The sequence below is a fragment of the Episyrphus balteatus genome, chromosome 4, assembly GCF_945859705.1.
Source record: "Episyrphus balteatus chromosome 4, idEpiBalt1.1, whole genome shotgun sequence".
Classification (NCBI taxonomy): Eukaryota; Metazoa; Arthropoda; class Insecta; order Diptera; family Syrphidae; genus Episyrphus; species Episyrphus balteatus.
In genome coordinates, this window is record NC_079137.1 from 35890702 (window position 1) to 35912554 (window position 21853).

Consider the following 21853-nt stretch of genomic DNA (forward strand, 5'->3'; position numbering starts at 1 on the left):
ACCAGCAAAAACAAACCAACAAAACAAAAAAGCAAAAAATACAGCATAGAAATATATTTTAAATTCCGTAATTTTTTCGATTTTTAGACACTAAATTAAGTTATAGTAGAACGTTACTACCAAAAAAACACTTGAAATCGATTTGTATGAGTTTTTTTTTCACAAACAACAGTTCTTTAAAATTGCGCGCGTCCTTGAAAAATTTGGTTTGTTTTGATCTTCACCCAGTTTAGGAGATATTTTTTTCTATTTTCTTTTGTTCTTTTGGTACTGACAGATGAGCGAAATTCCAAATAGAACAGGGCTATTTCATACAATTACCCGTACCGCTACCGCATATATTTTTCGGTGTGGCCAAGCCTTTAAATTCGTTCAAACAAAAATCGGTGCTGCATTAATCGTCGAGTGTAAATGAGGGTTTAATTATTGGGAATTTTATTGCTGTGCCAAAATTTGTTCCCTCAAGGATTTTTTCTTAGCGAATTTCGAATGCGAATTCTCATTTGTCAACTTGAAATGTCAAAATTCGAACAGAATTTTTAAAAGCATCTTTCTTCAGATATTGGCGGTTTATTTTATTCCATTAAAACGTGTTAATTTGTTTATAAATTTGTTTATTTTATTAGTTATTTGTTTAATAATAATTTGAATAATAAACACTACTATGGGAATTCTAGGCTTATCAAAACTTATCGCTGACATTGCACCATTCGCAATTAAAGAAGGAGAAATAAAAAATTTCTTTGGTATGTTTATATAAATAGAAATAGTTCAATTATAAATAAAAGTTAAGATAAACATAAATTAATGATGATTTAAAACAGGTCGCAAAATCGCCATTGATGCTTCTATGTGCTTGTATCAATTTCTAATCGCTGTGCGAAGTGAAGGTAGGAAAATGCAACTATCAACCTGAGACAAGTTTATGACAACATTTTTTATAGGTGCCCAGTTGACCACAGTCGATGGTGAAACAACTTCTCATTTAATGGGAATGTTCTACAGAACCATCCGACTACTTGAAAACGGTATTAAGCCAGTCTATGTGTTCGATGGCAAACCACCAGATTTAAAATCCGGGGAGCTGGCAAAACGTGCCGAAAGACGTGAAGAAGCTCAAAAAGCTCTTGATAAAGCTACCGAAGCTGGTGATGAAGCTGATATGGATAAATTCAATCGTAGATTAGTTCGTGTAACTAAAGAACATGCTGCCGAAGCAAAAGAGCTCTTGAAACTGATGGGTGTTCCATATGTTGAAGCACCATGTGAAGCAGAAGCTCAGTGTGCAGCTTTAGTTAAAGCTGGAAAAGTTTATGCTACTGCTACAGAAGATATGGATGCCCTGACCTTTGGGTCAACTATAATGTTGAGGCATTTAACCTTCAGTGAAGCAAGAAAAATGCCAGTAAAAGAGTATCATTATGAAAAGATTCTCAAAGGATTTGAATTGTCTTCTAAAGAGGTAAAGATACACTGGTCAATCAGTTTCGACTTTTTTAAATCTCCCAGAAAGATTTAGGTCTATCAAATTTCATAGATTTTGGGTTCAGTAAGCTCAAAAATCATATTGGTTTTTTTCTAGCAGCTCTAGTTTTTGAAATATTTTTTCATATTTGGGGGAAAGTTCGTATTAATTTTTAAGTTTCCCTTATTTTGAGAGCTTATAAAAATTTTCCAGAAAAATGTATATTAAACTTATTGCCATTTTGTTCACTATTGCTCAACTTGAAGCAAACTCTCAAGTTGACGAACTTGAGAGTTAATTTCAACTCGAGAGTTAAAACAGAAGCTGAGAAATGATTTTATTCACTATTGTTTTCTCAGCTCTCGAGTTTGTAAAAGAAAAGTTGGTCAACTTTCAGTTTAAAAAATATCCCTAGGATATTTATATAAATTAAATTAAACAGAAAAGCCTGTAGATAAAAATCCCCAAGTTGTTCGACTTCTAGTGAACAAAATCAATGAGCCTAAAAATCACATCCATTTATCTCTAGAGCTCTATTTTTTGAAATATTTTAGTTTTCCACATTTTGGGGGTAATTTCGTATTAATTTTATGTAAATTTTAACTTTTTGTTAACATTTTCCAGAAAATTTACTATCGAACCTTGTGTTCACTAATCCTAAAAATCAAACTGGTTCTTTTCTAGGAGCTCTATTGTTTTAGAGTTTCTTTTTAAGTTTTTATTATCACAAGTGTTTTAAAAGTTTTGCTGAAAAAATTTATTTCGGTTCAGAAATTTCGTTTCCGATTGGTTTCACTCATTCTGAAATCCAATAAAACGGTTGGAATCGCTTCTACTTATTCTGCTTTTTTTGTGTTTGTGTACAATTTTTAAAGTTCTAGCTGTCATTTTCATGTCAATAAAATGGTTTCAGAATGCTTCTGAAGTCCAATCGAAAACGAAATTTTTATTACATATAATAAAAATACAAACAAAAAATTTTAAATAAAAAAAAATGAACAAAAAAAAAATTGTATGAATTTGCATGTCTTTTCATGTATGAATATCTAATTTAAAAAACTAGAGCTGCTATGAAAAATAACTAGTTTTGTTTTCGGAATCAGCACCCTCCATTTAGTAAAAAATAAATTTTTGAACAAAAAAGTAATGATAATTTGATTTGTTTCCAACAGTTTATAGATCTTTGTATCCTCCTTGGGTGTGATTACTGTGACAGTATTAAAGGTGTTGGACCAAAACGTGCTATTGAGATGATTAACACTTATAGAGATATCGAGACTATTTTGGAGAACATTGATAGAAAAAAGTACACAATTCCAGAAGATTGGAACTATGAGGTTGCCAGACAGTTGTTTGTTACTCCAGATGTCACAAATCCAGATGAGATTGATGTAAGATTAAAGAAAGATTTAGTAAAAATGTTGTTAAAATTTTTATTTATCTTCTAGCTCAAATGGACAGATCCTGATGAAGAAGGTTTGGTTAAGTTCATGTGTGGTGATCGACAGTTTAGTGAGGATCGTGTACGAGGAGGAGCAAAAAAGATTCTTAAATCAAAGAATACATCTACTCAAGGGAGGTTGGATAGTTTCTTTAAGGTAAGGATACCAAATATAAATTTTAAATAACTTTGATACATTTTAATGTTTTATGTTTAGGTTCTTCCATCTACAATGACCACACCAAAACGTAAGGCTGAAGATATAAAAAAGGGTTCTGCTAAGAAAGCCAAAACATCAACTCCACGAGGAAGAAAACCAAAGTAAATTTTGCATTTAACATATAGTCTCGGAATCCCAATCTGGAAAAATTAAATAACAAGGAGTAATCGTTCTTTATTTTGTATATTCTAGATTTTTATTTTTCGAGTTTATTTCCTAATCATAAGAAATCCATTATAAGTCAAGAAATCATCTTTTTTTTTTTTTGTTATAACCTTTTTAAGAATACAACTACAAACCAAAATAAAATGTTTTTTTTTATTCCTGTTTGTTTGACGGGCGACTCAAAGAAATAGAAATAAATTAACTCAATATTATATTTGATTGTTTATTTCTTACAAAAACACGTCACATACGAAACAAATTATTTAAAGTAAATACTGCTTTGCAAGTGCTCGCAGGAATTTTGATTTTCTTATTGCAGCTGCTTCTCTTTTTATTTCATCATTGTTGTTGGCATTAAGTTCTAGGGTACTCATTACAGCTATCTGAAAATGATATTCAAAATAACATAATTAAAACTTATATCAATATTCAATAATATAAAAAAAGAAGAAAAATAAAAAAAATTTATTCGCCCAACGTGGGGCTCGAACCCACGACCCTGAGATTAAGAGTCTCATGCTCTACCGACTGAGCTAGCCGGGCACTTATTGCAACATCTGTCTAAATACTTACTTGGTTAAATTAATAAAATTGAAGCACAAAATGTTGTTGTTTTTTTTTATGGAGAACGAATTTTATCTTTTTTTTCAAATTCATTAAACTAAGAGCAAGTACGTGATACCCTGTGGTACTTTTAATTTTTTCATTTTTCTTTTGGTAATATTTTTAGCTTTTGGAAGACTGAACTGATTAAAAAATAAAATTCACGACTGGGCTCGCACGTAACTTGCTCTTATCGTAAAAGTAACTCTAATGTTAAAGCTTTTTATTGAATAAAATTTAAAATTTGATATTTTTAAGGAATTTCATAAGTATAATCAAGTATAAAAAAGAGTATTTTGTTTTTTTTTTTTTTTTTTAAATATTTTTTTATACACAAATTACGTTATGCATAAATGTATATGCTGTATACCTACATATTTTCTAATTTTTTTCAAAAAAAAAATGGTATGCCATTTTTGAAATGTTGATGAAATTCATCAACCCGTTTTCAAAAATAAAAAAAAAAATGAAAAATTTCTTATAAATCCAAAAACGTGTTTTTTTCAAAATTAAAAAAAAAATTATAATTGTTAACTTTCAAGTTTCTGAATAAAAATTTTGGCTGAAATCGGATATTCATAGATCAAAAAACCGTTCTAGGGCAGGTAGCGTTAATAACAGTACAAAAAATATTTTTTTTATTTCAAAAGTTTGCTATTGTGTGTAATACAAAAAAAAAAAAAAAAAAAAAAAAAAAATACAAAAAATTAATCAAAATCGTTAGAGCCGTTTTTGAAAAAAAAAAAATAACTTTTATTTTATTTTATATTTTTTTTATTTTAGTTTTGGTCGTAAAAAACCCTGTGCAGGGACGGGTTAGAATATTCCTGCAGCGCCTCCCCGCTTGTCGTAAAAGGCGACTAAAGGAGCAAATTTATCTAAGTCACAAACACCAAGGTGAACCTAGCGACACTTAACACCTGTAAACTTTCCCAAAAGTGTGCATGCCAGTCCCTGGGTTGGCACGACTGGAGATCACCGGTGCTGTTAAAGAGAGATCAAATACAAAACTGGAGTATGCACGCGTCGAAACAAAACAACAACAACAACGTTTCGCAAGATTTTGTGAACTGAAGCATTATGGAAGTACTCGTCCAAAGAAATGACACTACCCCGCCAGGCACTACCATTACTAATGGTACTGATCCTGGACCGAGTAGCAATGCTCGGGTCAGAGCTAGACGGATTCCGGGGGCTAGCAAAGTAATGCCACAGATTATACAAAATCTGAGAGTTGCGAGTTGGAACGTTGGGAGTATGACAGGTCGAAGCTTCGAGCTGGAAGAGATGATGATAAGAAGGCGAGTAGACATCTTGTGTGTCCAAGAAACGAAATGGCGTAACACGGGAAATAGGGCCCGTTTCTTGGATACAAGGACAAAAAATTACAAGATGTTCTACTATGGAACGGAAAAGGGTAAGAACGGAATCGGAATCATCCTTGCAAAAGACCTCTTAGGCAGCATATTGTCCATTTCGAAATCCAGTGACCGTTTGATGTCCCTTAAATTGGTGATTAAAGGAAAGTTGTTGAATATTGTCACTGCATATGCTCCCCACATTGGATGTGAGCAGGTGGAAAAAGATGCATTTTGGCTAGATTTTCACAACCTACTTAAGGACATCCCAAAGGAAGAGTTTTTGTTCGTGGGCGGAGATTTAAATGGACATGTCGGGAAAACAAACGAAGACTATGAAGATTGCCATGGAGGCCTCGGATACGGCATCAGGAACTCTCCTGGTGAAGACATCCTGAGCTCGTGCAAAACATATGGTCTTATCGTACTTAATACCATGTTCATCAAACAAAGCCGACACCTGGTCACTTACAGCAGTGGTGGAAATGAGACTCAGATTGATTACCATTTGGTATCTAGTTTCATGAAACCTCGGGTCAAGGATTGTAAAGTGATACTGCGAGAAGCGATCGCCCACCAACACCGTCTCCTACTGACAGAATTTTTTATGGAGACAGTGAACGACAACAAAAAGACAAAGACTTTTGGGAAGATCAAATGGTATAATCTGGATAAGGAAAAAGGCGAAGCTTTTATTTCGAATATGCAAAACTATCTGTATAACAACACCAATATATTTCGAAATGAAGAGAGTACAGCACAAAGTATGTGGGACCTCCTACAGCGAACTTGCATAGAAAAAGCCAAAACACTGTTAGGGGTTTCAAAAGGACACAACCAACAAGGCAAAGAAACATGGTGGTGGAATGATGAAGCTAAAGCAGTTGTAAGTAAAAAGAAAATGGCTTTCAAAGCTTGGTCGAAGTGCCCCTCTAATAATACAGAGCAAAAGTCACGCCTAGAAGTGGAATACAGAAACTGCAAGAAAGAAGCGAAGAAGATATGTGCCCTAATTCAAGCCAAGAATACGGAAGACCTGTATCGGGAGCTAGATGAAATTTCTTCCCCGACTGCTGGTTCGCCAAAGTTTATTAACAATGCTCAAGGCCAACTACTTGTGGAAAACGAAGAAATCCTCCACAGGTGGCGACAGTATTGTGACGAACTTCTAAATGAACAATTTCCAAGGCTACACTTTCCAATAGCTTCACCTAACTTAAGCGAAGTATCCGATGTCACAGTCGAAGAAGTTAGTGAGGCTGTAAAATACTCCAAAAAGGGAAAAGCTGTTGGGCCAGACGAAATACCCTCAGAGTTTTGGAAAAAGATGGGAGACATCGGGTCTAGATGGCTCATGGTTCTTGTTTCCAAGCTTATACGAGGTGATCGAATGCCTAATCAATGGAGGGAAAGTTATCTTCTTCCAATATACAAAGGGAAGGGTGATACTCGAAGCTGTGATAATTGCCGTTCGATTAAGCTGATGTCACACACCATGAAGATCGTTGAGCGAGTCTTGGGTAGCCGACTGCGAAAAATAATAAGGCTATCTGATGACCAGTGCGGGTAAATCAACCACAGATGCAATCCAGAGTATCAGAATCATTATGGAAAAACATCGAGATTCCTTGGAGGATTTGCATGTGGTATTGGTTGATTTTGAAAAAGCATTCGATCGACAACCACGAGATCTGATATGGGTGGCCCTCAGACAACGAGGAGTTCCGGAAACCTATGTGCGGATAATTATGGACATGTATGATGGAGCAGTTACTAAAGTAAGATGTGCAGCTGGAGTCACCGAAGAATTCGAAATCACAGTAGGTGTACACCAGGGAAGCGTCTTGAGTCCTCTGCTCTTTATTACCGTTCTTGATTACCTGCTCGAAGGCAAAGTGACGGACCCAAAAGTGCATCAGTTATTCTTTGCTGACGATGGAGCCATCATAAGTGAAGACCCGATATCCCTGCAACGAGCACTTGATGTATGGGTGGATGTTCTAGAAGGTAGTGGGTACCGCATAAGCGCGAAAAAGACAGAATACCTTTGCTGCCCATTTTCTGATCCACACAGGCCTATTCCTGACATTTATTTGAATGGTGTTATGCTTCCCAAGTGTGAAAAGTTTAAATATCTGGGGTCTATGATAAATAACGAAGGTACTTGTGATGACGATATCAATCATCGCGTAAGCGTAGGGTGGATGAAGTGGCGGGAAAATTCTGCTATCTACTGTGATCGAAAAATGCCCCCTAAGCTGAAAGGAAGGCTCTACACCGCAGTTGTGCGTCCAGCACTCACATACGGTTCACAATGTTGGACAATGTACAAAAAGTATGAGAGTAAGTTAACGGCAGCTGAGATGAAGATGCTTCGCATGACAGCAGGAGTAACAAAGCTTGATAGAATTAGAAGTACAAAGATCCGAGGAAGCCTTCATGTTAAAAATACCATCTCCCAAAAAATTGAACACGACCGACTCAGTTGGTATTGCCATGTTCAAAGGAGAGATCCTGAGAACCCCGTCAAAAAAGCAATATCATATAACGTTCCAACACGAAATAAAAAGAAAGGTAGGCCTAAAAACTCCTGGTACAAGCAAATGCAAAAACACCAGCATTCAGTTGGCCTCAGAAACGGAACAATACAAAACCGGGAGGCTTGCCGCCGATTTCTGAGGTCAACCCGGCGAACCCCACAGGCGGATCACTAGTGTGAAGCAGTAACGTGGGAAGGTTATGATCCCCTCGACATCGAGATCATAACAGCGCCGAGAAAAAGGAAGAAGAAGAAGTTTTGGTCGTAAAAAAAATGTCAATTTCTCCTCGAGGGAATCACTTAAAACAAAGAAAATCGCTGAAGTCATTTTCTATTTAAAAATGAACCTTCATAGCTTTTTAATATAATAACTTACCGCTTCAAGTTTTCTTGTATTTTCACCCTTTTTAGCATGTAAATTAACAATAAACTCCAAAAGCGTTGTATCCCATATGCATCCGTAATACGCATCCATAGCATCGGTAAAGTTCGAAGACTTCTCAGTAAGATTCTTAAAAGCCAAACTATAATCGATTTCATCAAGGAACTAAAATTCAATACTGAATTACTGTTCAAGAATACAAACAATAAATTATAAATACCTGACACAAAACAGCAGCTTGCATATAACATCCCAAATTCGAACAACATCTAATCATTTTTCTTATCACAAAATCATCGGCAATCATTCTTTGCAGAGGGATTGTACAATATTCAGTTCCAGTGATTAAGGCATTTACATAGCATCTCATTGCTGCCTCGTTATTACCAATTGCTTTAAGAAGAAAATTTTGCAAAAATTCGGAACTATACGATTAAAGACATTAATAATTACCTAATTCAACATCACCTTTCATCTTTAGCCACGTAATTGCCTGTGGATAATATTTAAGGGCTTCTTTAAGGAGCCAATTGAGTGTTTCCGATACTGAACGAATACTATAACCTAAGGGACTGCAAGAGAGAAATACAATACAAAAATCTGAATAATCACTTGAGGATAACCTACTTGCTTATACTTGTTGGCCACAATTGAATGTATTCCCCATTCAGTTCATAGTTAGCATCATCCTTAAGAATGTTGTGAATTTTACCAAGAAGTGAAATAACCAAAGAAAATAACCCTTGATCACGAATTCGTTTCAAGAAAGGTGTCAATCCTGAATTAACTGCTAAACTGGGTGAGTTTCTAGAATTGCCACCACCTCCTCTTTTGGTCTGATTACTAAACATTGGCAATACAATATCCCATGCATCTCGACATGCTTTTTTTGTTCCTTTCATTTTTTCCATGTCTAGGAAGGTGGTGGCAAATGCTAGAGACAACTCAAGCTGAGGCAGTCTTTTGTCTAAAAACATCAGGGTCGACCATTCACTAAGATTAAGCAGCATAATGGTGCAATGGTCAATGATCTATAAAATAGATATTGAATTGATGAGTAAAAAAGTGGTTATTTAATAAAAACCTCTATTCTTGGTATAATATTGTCACCACTCTGCAGAGAACTCAAACACTGTTTGCACCGATTTCCAAGTGATTGCAAATCAAGAGTCTTTTTATTCCACTCTTCGAGACACTGACAAATTTGTATCAGAAGGATTTCCCAATTCACAAGTTTGCCTAGCTTTGCGACAGATGACGTATTGGAGAGTTCCTGACGTTGAGTTTCTGATTTAAGAACACTCAACATGGAGACAGCCCCCACATAGTCCTGTTAAAGAAAAATTAATTATTTCATTAATAGTCTATAATAACAAAATTAGACCAACTTACATTCTTTGCAGCCATTTCTCTAGCCTTTCCAAGAAGAACATAAGCAAAATCTTGAAGAAATCCTCTGGGCATCGACATAAGGAGGGAATTAATTGGAGTTGGTATTTGCCAGCTAGGATTTACAGTAAATAGTGGCTTTGTTGGATTTGTAGCAGCAAGTTTAACCAAAAGCTTTCGAACAGCATTGGCATTTGAACATGAAATCAATTGTCTTTCTAATGAACCAACTTCAATACGATCTACAGCAGATGGATCGATGCGATCTTAAAATTAAGCAAAATAAAATATTAATAAAGAATAATAAATTGAATTAATTCTACTTACTCCTTGCTGTTATCTTCCAATCAGTTTGTATTGCCAACGTTGGTACAAAGATTTCTTCTTCGGTTATTTGTCTTTTTAGGTCTTCAAGTTCTAGACTCGAGAACAACCCAATAACCTCGATTATTTGAAGCAATTGTTTTCCATTTGAATGTTTTAAAATGCAATCAACTAGAAATTCTTTCACTTTATTACGATCCCTTAGGGAACAGTGATTTAGGACATCAAAAATTCCCTAAAAATAAACATTTTGAACGTTTTATTGTGACTAGTTTATTCAAAATAACCTTGTATTTAATAACTTTTGACATCAAGATTACTTAATATATGTACATAAATATCATCAAATGTGTGAATTTTTAAAGGGTAATGCTTTATAAATCAACACGGACCTATTCCGGACATTTATTTAAATAGAACAGTGCTTCCCAATTGCAAAAAACTAAATATAAAAGCATCTTGTGATGACGACATCAAACATTGTGATCGAAAAGTAGCCCACACAGTTTGGTCAAATAAGAAGCAAAAACATCCGAAAAAATCTCCTCGTTAAATATACCGCCTTGGACAAAACACAGCACCAGTCCTGTTCTTTTTCAAATGGTAAACGCTAGTACATTTACTACTAGATCTACTCGCGCTCTTCTGTCCAAATATTTGGGAATTGCATTGGTTTCATTTCAAACTTTACAATTCTTCAAGTAAAAGCATTTACTATTTTTTTATCCATATGACCCATTTGTCGAGGTCATGACAATCTTCGTAAAAAAAAAACATGAAGGACTTCATAAGCTCCTATAAACTTGTAAAGGTAATAAGCACACGGAGTATAAAAAAACCTTTAACACTAGCGACATCGTCTTCAAAAAGTTGTAAATGTGTCACAAATTGAACGTATTTATCAGCAGCTGGGCAAGTTTCGAATGTTCAACTTTTTCAGCAGCAGCTATCAAGTGATGAGGTCAAAAAACGTTTAGCTTTTAGGACCCAGGAAGCGACAACTGGCCAGCTCACACCAGATAGGTGTGCTTAATGCTTAAGGATAATTACGCGTATGTTGTAGGTAAATAGTATATTTTTGTCAAAAACGGATCTAAAGATTTTAATAATGCATGTTTGAAATAATGAAAATAAATTTTCGAACCTTTAAGCACTGTTTACATGAGAGCAAACAACGAATGAGCGAATGAACGAACAAATGAAATTTAATGTATTTTTCTTAACAAAAACTGTGTTAAACTGAAGTAAGCTAACTACTATTTAATTTTTTCAAAGAAAATTATAACATTTCAATTTCTGAAATAAGAAAAATGTGAGAAAACCAATAACGTACGAACAAACTTTAATTCGTAACGACCAATTTGTTTTTCATATTTTTCTTATTTTAGATATTAAAATGTAATCTTTTTTGTTGAAAAATTTGAACTTTAGTTACTTTGCTTTGCTACTGTTTAATAGAGTTTTTATTAAAAAATTTACTTTAGAAATACATTAAAACTTCATTTGTTCGTCCATTCGCTCATTTGTTGGTCGCTCTCATGTTTACCGTTTTTTTGACTTCTTACTTTCTCGTAACCGGTTTCAAAGCAAAATTAGGTACAGGAACGTTTGAGCAACCGTGCTATTTATATTATTAAACATTTTTTTTTTAAATGCTTTTTTATGTGTGGAATGTAAAATGCTACATACATTTAATAAAAGTGAGCAAATTCATACTTCTATATGATACTTTGTCCCAAACCTTAATAGACCAGTCTTAATATTATTGAAAAAATTTTCAAGGGATGTGAAAATTATAATTCAGTTTTTATTTCTTAAAGCTATAAAATAACAAATAAATAGTTGGTTTTTCGTACTTCACTCTTTATAAACGCTTTATTTGTATTTTAAATTTACTTCATAACCCATGATGTTAAAAAAAAAAAAAAATGACGTGGAAAATTGAATGTTAGTGACAATTGATTGAAAACTCTCCAAATTTTTTACCACAGTAAAGAATTTCGTTGGTCTAGCTGAGAACTGTGAAACAAAATTCTCGTTTACGATTAAGTTGTGCTGGTTTTGGAAGAAAATTTTCGTTTCGCTTCAGCAGCACACTGGGCTAAACTTGGAAAAAAATGACGGAATTGCAGATGTCTTAAAACAGTTGAACATGAAACAAGTCAATTGAAGAGTAGTAGTGAACGCCACGAACGTTAATTATCTCAGGATTTAAGTTAGCCCAAGCATGAAAACATAACAATAATGGAGCAATGCCAAAAGTAGTATTTCGTTTCGTCTGCCAACCTTCTACATCGACTAGAGCCGGTGTGAGAGTTTTCTATCATTTTGCCCCAAACAAGCACATATTTAAAGTAAGGTAATGCAGCATCGATGGATAAAATATATTTGAATAAAATGAAAATAGCTGATTATGATTTATTGGTAATTTTTATGTTTTATATGTGTTTTTTGTGAAGTATACTTACATCAGCTATCGCAGCAAAGCAATTATTAAAGTTCTTGTATTTTTCAAAGAAATCTACACTGGCAAATACATTTTCCTCTTCAAATATACAACGAACGACATTAAGAGCAGCAACTTTCATCTCCAGTTCTCGATTTTCTTTTAGAAGTCCCTGCGAAATAGCTCCTTCAATGTCTAATTCCAGAATTCTTCGATTAACGAGAGGAATTTCTCGAAATTTATTATCAGCTTTTAGAATTTCAAGGATGTCCTATCAAAAGAAAATGTACTTGTTTATACTGAAACACAATAAAATGATATAATTTTACCTTATAGTTGTTCAATGTAGAAGCACTGAATTTTTCCATTAGCGATACTAATCTATCACTTACTCCACATGCCATTAAATAGCCCTCTAATTCATTTTCATCTAAATGACAGAATATAAATTCTGTCTTAGGTCTTTTATTGTATTCGGTTTTCATTTCTAAAAGATTCTTCCGACACTCTATGACAGCTTCTTGGGCATGGCGATACTGCTTAGTGTATAGATAAAAATTGACAAAATCGAAGAAGATTTGGGTTCTTAATTCAGCTGGAGATATTTGCTTCATGCCCTCAAAGTTTTGCGAATTGGTTTCCGAGTTGGGATGAATGAGAACAAAGGTGTCATTGGCACACACATAGAAGGGATCAGAAGATTGACAGAGCTGTTTGAGATATTCGATGCTGGTTTCAGTGGGAATGTCGGCTCCGAAAGGAGGATGCATTGGCTCAATGGGAACAAAGCTTAAAGATAATTTATATATTTTGTGTTTGTTTTTTTATTATATGAACTTACTTATTATGAAGTTGTGGTCGTAAGGCTTTGTTGGCAATATCTTTGATAATTTGCAAACGCAGGACCCAACGGTGGTAGATTGTCAAAGCAAATTTTGATGCTTTTTCATTTCCTTCTGCAGCTAAATGGAAAGAAGGCTATGATTCTTGAAGGGGAGGACAAACATACACTCTTTTTCTTAAGAATGGGTACACAACTTTTCAAATGCTCAGTATTCGTTTTTTCTTTACAGTGTAGGAACAATAATAATTTTTTGATGCCAAGTCATTGTTTAAGATGTTAGCAGAATCAAAAAAAAAAAAAAAAAATGATTCAAAACGTGTGGTTATTTTCCTGTTTATGCAATCTATCTGAACCTCTTCCCTAAATTTTGAAATTGTGGGTTAGAAAGAATTTTTGTCTTAAAATCGACGATCACAAACTTTATTGGTATGGGCTAGCCATTTCTTTTTAGTTTCCTCAATATTCATTTACAAGTAGAGGTGAGAATTTTTCACATTTGAAATTCAAGTTCAATAGCATCATAGAAGACTACCTTCTTCTATGCCTTAACACTTCTTTATTTAACTATGAAGTACGGCTCAAAATGTTTTCTACTTTTTCAGAACGTAAAAGTGATGGTTTCACTCATCAGGGACATCAAAATAAAATGTAATTTGATTCAAAAATACCAAGAAATACACTTCAACTTTCCATGTGGTATATGATTGCAAAAACTTCAATCGCATACAATTCTGTTCTTGGTTTAGAATTGGAACTGTTGGCCATTTTACTTTACATTTTACTGTCCTAGCTTTTTAAATAATAACTTTTTTTCGCTCTTTATCTTGTCGTTTGTCCACCGAAACTGGTAGCAAACGAAAGCATTTATTTGTTTATGAGTGGTTTTTTGCAGTTTTTTTTACCATGTTTATGTCTTTTTTACCCCCGGAGTATTTGTATCTGAAGTGGGAATTGATCACAGTAACACTTCGTTAATTTTTTTTAACCATACCATGTCTGGTGAATCCTTTATTCCTTATTTTATTATTACTGTGTTTTTGCCCAAATTTAGCGATTTTAATCCACTAATGGGCAATTCCATGGTAACTCACGTTACATTCACAAAAATTTCCATTACATAAATAGATTTTTTTGTCAATTTTAATATAAATTGATACGAAAATACTGTCCATGAATGAAGCATAACTATTACTTTCATAAATAAGTAAAACATTTGTCTTTCTTTTAAGCATTTGCTTAAAAAAAATAAAAGTCAGTATGTTGGTTACTCACGTTACGAAAATCGGACACGAGTTTTAAGAGTACGGCAGTATGAAGTTTTTCTGTGATATTAAGAATCTTAACTTGTTTTTAATGAAGATTCCATACATAAAAAATTACAAGCTTTTAAAATTAGTGACAAAACTAAAAATTTGTTCAATACTTCGAGGAAAAATTTGAAAATATTTTGGTAACTCACGTAACATTAATTAAGTAACTCATGCTACCTGCCATTTACTGTTGCAAAAATAAAGAATAGATGCATTCACGGTTGCCGCTCTCCAAAAAAAATTTCTACCTCGAAATATTTCAAAATCTGCCAACTCAAAGAAAAATCACATTTATTAAAAACAAAGATATAATTTTCAATTGCTGTATATTAAAATATACAAAAAATTAATTGGACTCAATATTTGATACAAATTAATGCAGTTAAAAGCGAATCACAATTTTTTTGTATTAATTTATATTCAAGAGCTCAAACTGTTTAAAAAAAAATCTAAGTAGCTTCCATTGTATTCAAATTGTTTTAGTATCACATTAAATTAAATGTTGAAAAGCAGACATCTATGATTGCAACTTCTGCACTGGATAAAACTTTTTGTGGTGTAAGGTGTAACCAGAGATAATTTTTTTTAGACTTATATCATCCTCCAAATCAAATCTTAACAGGGTTAGCTCGAAATATTCAATATACAAATTTGGAATATTCAAACAAATTTGAATTTCAGCTAAACATTTTTAGGATGTCACTTGAACTTTAAAATTGAATCATTTTCAGGAGCTCTCGTTCAAAAGGATAGAAATCTACCAAATTGAACTGTAGTCTACCAACCTACCAGAACAATTAAAATCTACCAAATTTGGTGGAATTCTACCAAAACGGTAACAGCGGATGCATTTTCATAAAATTAATTTTACAAACAAATATTGTGTAACGTTAATGTTAATTTATTTTAGTAGTTGCAATGCGATATTGTCACTATTAGATTAATCTTGTTTTCTTTAGATTATACTCCCTAAATTTAATTTCCAGCAATAAGGGTATATAGCAAAGAATCTTTTTTTGCAACTTGCATTAAGAATTGCCGTTTGTAAATACGTAAATAGTTATTTACTATTGGGAAAAATAATAGTCTGCATAATTTGTTCAAAATTCGTGTCCACTTTTTCATGGAATTAATCTAATAGTTTTCAAATTTTTAATCTAATTTGTTAATTACTTTTAGAAAACTCCAGGTAATGGATTTAACGATAGATTTTCCCTTAATCCACAAAAACATTAAAGATAACAAGGGTGTACCTTAGGGTGGGTCAAAAAAATCGAAATTCTTTTTTTTGAATTGGTACTCCGAAAAATCGATTGCTAGACCCCTCTAGAATATACACACCAAATATGAGCTCTTTATATTAATGGGAAGGTCCTCCGCTTTGCAATTTTCCATTTTTACATCAAGCTTCTACTAAAAAAAAATATTTTTTTTATTAATTGACTTTTTAGCAAATTTCTTTTCAGATTCTTGTAGGAAATTGAACGCTCTACAAAAAAGGCCTTATACACTTTTTTCGTTTATCTAACCGTTGAATAGATATTTGAGGTAAAAAAATCGAGAAAATCTTTAAAAAATCGTTTCTTGGTCTTAATTTTGTAACAAACTGAAAAATTATAATCATCAAACGCGCAAGACATATTCTTGTTGGAAATTGACTGCTCCACAAAAAAGGTCTTGATAACTTTTTTCATTAATCTAACCATTCTAAAGATATTCGAGGTCAAAGTTAAAAAAATTATGAAAACATTTTATATTTTAAAAATTTTCCAGTTCACTGAAAATTTAATATTTTCAATTTAGCAAGACGTAATCTTGTAGGAGCTTAAACGTTTTACAAAAAATTCCTTGGCATCAAATTGATTGCTTTAACCGTTTAGAAGTTTCAGTGAATTGGAATTTTTTATTAAATATAAAAAGTTTTTATATTTTTTTTTAATTTTGACCTCTAATATCTTTAGAATGGTTAGATTAATGAAAAAAGTTAACAAGACCTTTTTTGTGGAGCAGTCAATTTCCAACAAGAATATGTCTTGCGCGTTTGATGATTATAATTTTTCAGTTTGTTACAAAATTAAGACCAAGAAACGATTTATTTAAAGATTTTCTCGATTTTTTTACCTCAAATATCTATTCAACGGTTAGATAAACGAAAAAAGTTTATAAGGCCTTTTTTGTAGAGCGTTCAATTTCCTACAAGAATCTGAAAAGAAATTTGCTAAAAAGTCAATTAATAAAAAAAATATTTTTTTTTAGTAGAAGCTTGATGTAAAAATGGAAAATTGCAAAGCGGAGGACCTTCCCATTAATATAAAGAGCTCATATTTGGTGTGTATATTCTAGAGGGGTCTAGCAATCGATTTTTCGGAGTACCAAATCAAAAAAAAAATTTCGATTTTTTTGACCCACCCTAGTGTACCTACCTATTCTTATTGTGATGTACAAAATGTAAATTAATTTTTCCCTAAAAAATACTTTATAGGGAAGCTAATGGGAAAGTTATGGTCCTTTTTGAAATAATCTTCACCGTTGCTTTTTGCAACATCCTAAACAATAAAATCTTATAAGGTTACGCAGCACTAAGTGGGATAAACGATTGATGAACATTTTTAAAAGCTTGTGTACCGTAAAACCGGGTGACTTTGGCACGTTTTCAAATTCAAATGTGAATAACTTCTGCAATAATTTTTTTTTTAATGAAGATTTCAACCAATTTACCTACTTCGCTCATTCTATAGGTATGATTAATCTTGAAGAAATCTGTCCGACAGTTCTATAGATAAATGCCAAAATATGGGTGGCCAAAGTCACCCTCCATTCCGGGTGACTTTGGCCGGTAGGACGTTTGCTATATTTCCAGTTCAACTACAAGTAGCACGTCATTCTAACCCAGCCCAAATGAAAGAGCAGATTTTTTAAAACATGTGGGTATTTTTTTTATTTTCGTGCACAGAATTGTCGGTTTTTATTTGATTAAAAAAAAAAACAAAAAATTAAAATTAGCATAAATTTTGATATCCTTCAAAGGATATGGAAAAAATAGTCTCTCTCTGCGGTCAACCATTGGAATAGGAAGTTTCTTCTCCAGATCACTTTTGGTGACTTGTGCAACGTCTTTTTTCTCTGAAGCTGTACCCAGCACCTCTTCGCAGGAATGACACTGTAACCTCATCGATATCAACATTTAAGATGCAGCCGAAGTAAAATGTTATTTTAGAAGCCTAGGAAACACATCTTTCGGCACTGTTTTTTTTTCGAGTTTGCCATCTTATACGCTGTTAAGGTCTTCATCCATAATATTTTAAGAGGCCGAAAGAAGGCTACGTCTAGTGGTTGAGCTACCAAATGTTGATATGTATGATCTGATAACATTTTAATTATATTGCCAAATATCAGTTTTGTCAACAAATCATATACCAATATATAAAAACTAAGTCTAGTGCAAAAATTAAGAGGGTGACTTTGGCCACCCGGCCAAAGTCACCCGATATGCCGGCCAAAGTCACCCTACCATATGGCATTTTTTATAAACAAATTAAAATTAATTTTTGTGAAATAGTTACAAGGGTAGAATAAAAGTAATTCAACTTGCAAAACAATACACATATCGGAGTTAAAGTCATTTTGCAATCCTATTTCTTCAACATGTTCAAACCATCCAACATTTTCAGGTGATTTTTTTTTTTTAGCATTTTTAAGAAAACTAAATTTTAGTATAAATTATTATCTAATTTTAATTAAATAAAGCTAGTATGATCACTTTTGAATTCATCAAATTATACGAATTTACAAAGAAACTTGTAAGAAATCAAACAAGTCCTTCATATATTAACAATTTTTTAAAAAAGTGTCCATGTCAAAGTCACCCGCCAGGCCAAAATCACCCGGTTCTACGGTACCTATTCTGATGAAAAGGAGTGTATATGAAATAACTTACTGACTGTTGTATTGAAATCTGAGGGAATTGGAATCGGAACTGGCTTCCCAAAGCAAATAGTACACAAATCTCTGAGTAGTGAAACTTGTCTGATATTAGTTAGATGTTTCTCAAAGAGATCTATAATAAAATAACATCGCCAAATAAAAACAATAACAAAAGATAAATATTTTAAATCTTATCATAACCTACCCAAATCCCATCGAAGAAATGTCGCAACCTTCAAGGTAAGTATCTTTAAAGCAAATTGTTTTCTGGTCAATCGAATTGTGTCTCCTGATGGAATTATACTCCCAGTTCCTGGTGTAACTGGAATACCGCGTAGAATATCTGCAGCAGTATCACCAACGAGATCGATTTGGGTAATTTGTTGCATTTCAGGTGACATTGCAATAAATTGATTTATTAATTCTATTGGGCTTGGCTCTAGAAAAAAAGATTGAATTATTAAAAAAAATATAAATAGTCTAGATTTTAATTTTTCATACCGGCATTTGGTTTGTGAAGATGTTTTGTTAATAAATTAGGGTCGAGGAGAAATTCAAACCATAAAACTGTTTCTGCAGCTAGGGGAATTGCCTTTGGACGTAGTGGATCATCCATTTTTTATATTTTGTTTATTTATATTTTGAGTTGAATTAAAAATAAAATTCGTATTTCTGAAAAGAAATTTGTTGAATTTGTTGAGGAGAGGAAAACAAAAAATGCTAAACAAAATTTGAATGACAGATGTCGAGCTGTCATTATGACAGGTTGAAAATTTGTTTCGCGTTGCCGTTGAAGTTAAATGGAAATTATTAATGCCCAGTTTACACTAGATCGAATAATAGATTTTTGAAAATGTATCAAGTAGGCATCAAAATTTTTGTGTATGGAATAAGGAAAAGTGCATATTTTGCCGTGTTTTATTGAAGTTATGGGTACTTCTTTTGGGGCGTTGAGGTATGAAAATTTACGTTATGATAAGATATTGTCAAAGGGATAACCAAGTGTAGCTAGTAGCACCATCTAGTGCTCATACTTCTGAAATAGTTTTGTTATGGTATGAACCTAATGAGTGAATTTCTGTGAGTAAAAAGTATAACTACAATTGGGTTTTTAAGCCAAACGTCAGTGTCGAAGAAAAAATAAAAAAAAAAAACGGAAAAAAAACTTTTGACATTTCAATTCTGAGGAAAAGTGCCGTGTATTATGCATGTACGCTTTTGTTTTCCTCAGAATTGCTTTGATTTGATTGGTTGGTTTTTTCTTGTACTTCTTTAATAAACAGTTATGATAGAAAGGAAAAATACAAAGACAGATTGCTTGTTGCGAATAACTATTTTTGAACAGAAAATATAGTCTGAGTAGTATGTTCGAAACCTTAGAACGAGATGAACTGTGGCTTAAAATCGAAGATCCACAAAATTATTTAAAGGCTTGGCCACACCGGAGGGTATGCGGTAGCGGTATGGGTAGAGGTAACGGTACTTGTATGAACAAAATTTCAAACTGACATATCAACGTTCAGATGTGGAATTTTTTTCATACAAATATCGTTACCGCTACCCGTACCTCTACCGCATACCCTCTGGTGTGGCCAAGCCTTAACAGAACTTTCAAAATTATAACGTCCCTCATTTCTACACAGATGGTTCTAAAACCAATGACGGAGTGGGTGGCGGGGTTTACTCAGATAGACTTACTGTTAGTCTCTCCTTCCGTCTCCCTAATCACTGCAGCGTGTTCCAAGCGGAAATAATGGCGATTAAAGAAGTATTGACTTGGCTCAAAGAAAACGTGATATCTTCATCGGATATCCGCATCTTCTCTGATAGCCAGTCCGCCCTTAAATCGTTAGCTTCGGTTTCCACAAACTCCGTAACTGCCCGCGACTGTCGATCATCTCTCATGGAGATGTCAGAACAGTTTAACATCACCTCTTTTGGGTGCCGGGTCACAGAGATATTCTGGGAAACTGTGAAGCAGACGAACTCGCCAGAAATGGAACTCTAATACCAATTTCACCCAATAAGGCAAATATTGGTATACCAATCGCAACGTGCAAGCTCATGCTGAAGCAAGAAGCTATAGAGGCAACAAACATACGATGGTCAAACATTATAACTTGCCAAACGACCAAGCAGATCTGGCCTAGGCTAGATCCAAAACGTTCAAAAAATTTATTGTCTCTAAGTAGATTGCATATCAGCTCTGTAATAGGTGTCTTAACAGGACACTGTCTCATAGGTAGACACGCCATAAGACTTGGCGTAATCTCTAACGACTTCTGTAGAAGTTGCCTTGATGAGGAAGAAGAAGAAACAATCCAACATCTTCTCTGCTCATGTCCTGCCCTTTCCAGTAGACGTAAAAAATACTTGGAAAAATATTTCTTAGAAGATACTAGTGAACTAATCAATACTGACATCTTCAACCTTCACCGCTTCATTAAAAGCTCCAACTGGTTTAATTAGTGAGGAATTTCCTTACAAAATCATGGTATCACAACGGACCAATAAATGGTCTAAGTGTGTCAGTTGTTTTCCTGACAGCCATTTCTACCGAACCCCTAACCTAACGTCCCTCACTTTGGCGGAAGAAAAACTAATCTCATAAATTGTAGCTAGCCAAATAATAATTTGTAGTGGTACAAAAACAATTTTATAGACCTTTTGGGTAATTTTGTATTTCAATTTTGAATTAAAAAACTGCATTCCGGTTTGCTCGTATGGATATCACTGAACCAAATCCTTACGTAAATACAACGAAAAAATTCGTTGAGGCAACGAAAATTTAATTAATTTTCAGTCGATGAAAAATTTAATTGGCTCAACGAAATGGCTTTCATACGTTAACGAAGAACTTCATCAATTAACGAAAACTGTCGTATTTTAATGAAATTTTTCATACAAATTTTTGATCAAGAATTATTGAATTTTTACATCACTTTACGAAATTTTTTCATCAACTAACGTAAACTTTCGTAAGCTAACGAATTTTTTCGTAAATTTTATGAATATTTTAATTAAATTACGAAAAAATATTCGTTAGCTAACGAAACTTTTCGTTGTATTAATTATTCTTTTTGTAGATTATACTTACTTTATTTTTGTAATCCTACAATTTTTTCGTAAGCCTACGAAATTTTTCGTTCATTTTTGTTCCCAAAAATTTGGAATTAAAACCTGAAATTAAAAAAAAGTGGAGCGGATCGAACATTTTTTACTATTAAAGACAAAAACATTTATAAACTTTTTATTTTTGAAGTTATACTTCTTATGGGAGGGTGAGTATGAAAATTTACTTTTTGACAAGAATGTCAAAGGGATTATGACGCGATCACCCTGGGTAGCAGGGCTGTCGTTTCACCTTTAGAGTAGGCAGTACTTTAGTATTTAAAAATGCAGTTCGCCGCAGTACGGCAAACATAAAACACACAACACGTTGC

The 21853-nt window shown here is 33.4% G+C and overlaps 2 protein-coding genes and 1 non-coding gene across 3 annotated transcripts; 1 reads left to right on the top strand and 2 right to left on the bottom strand.

The window, feature by feature from the left end:
* The first annotated feature begins 651 nt into the window (after positions 1 to 651).
* On the top strand, positions 652 to 3505 carry LOC129918347 (flap endonuclease 1). The gene is made up of 6 exons (XM_055998820.1): positions 652 to 746; positions 825 to 890; positions 945 to 1462; positions 2638 to 2856; positions 2914 to 3063; positions 3124 to 3505. The coding sequence occupies exons 1-6, from the start codon at positions 665 to 667 to the stop codon at positions 3229 to 3231; spliced, it is 1143 nt and encodes a 380-aa protein (XP_055854795.1). The 5' UTR covers positions 652 to 664; the 3' UTR covers positions 3232 to 3505.
* LOC129918345 (integrator complex subunit 8) lies at positions 3501 to 19104 on the bottom strand. Its single transcript, XM_055998819.1, has 14 exons — positions 18912 to 19104; positions 18616 to 18849; positions 18424 to 18543; positions 13174 to 13294; positions 12662 to 13121; positions 12355 to 12603; positions 9890 to 10121; positions 9566 to 9828; positions 9258 to 9503; positions 8801 to 9204; positions 8627 to 8745; positions 8394 to 8566; positions 8168 to 8338; positions 3501 to 3674 (listed from the first exon to the last, which is right to left on the bottom strand). Exons 1-14 carry the CDS (start codon positions 19024 to 19026, stop codon positions 3555 to 3557), a joined length of 3027 nt encoding a protein of 1008 aa, XP_055854794.1. The 5' UTR covers positions 19027 to 19104; the 3' UTR covers positions 3501 to 3554.
* Trnak-cuu (transfer RNA lysine (anticodon CUU)) lies at positions 3762 to 3834 on the bottom strand. Its single transcript has one exon. It is a non-coding gene; the product is annotated as a tRNA-Lys (tRNA).
* Positions 19105 to 21853: the final 2749 nt, after the last annotated feature.

Excerpts from the sequence above, each read along its gene's own strand:
- LOC129918347 (XM_055998820.1), top strand. The coding sequence starts at position 665 with ATGGGAATTCTAGGCTTATCAAAACTTATCGCTGACATTGCACCATTC. Across the intron at positions 747-824 it reads AGAAATAAAAAATTTCTTTG|GTCGCAAAATCGCCATTGAT; the intron begins GTATGTTTATAT and ends GATTTAAAACAG. Across the intron at positions 2,857-2,913 it reads CAAATCCAGATGAGATTGAT|CTCAAATGGACAGATCCTGA; the intron begins GTAAGATTAAAG and ends TTTATCTTCTAG.
- LOC129918345 (XM_055998819.1), bottom strand. The coding sequence starts at position 19,026 with ATGGATGATCCACTACGTCCAAAGGCAATTCCCCTAGCTGCAGAAACA. Across the intron at positions 9,504-9,565 it reads GAGAAATGGCTGCAAAGAAT|GACTATGTGGGGGCTGTCTC; the intron begins GTAAGTTGGTCT and ends TTTCTTTAACAG. Across the intron at positions 9,205-9,257 it reads ATATTATACCAAGAATAGAG|ATCATTGACCATTGCACCAT; the intron begins GTTTTTATTAAA and ends TCTATTTTATAG.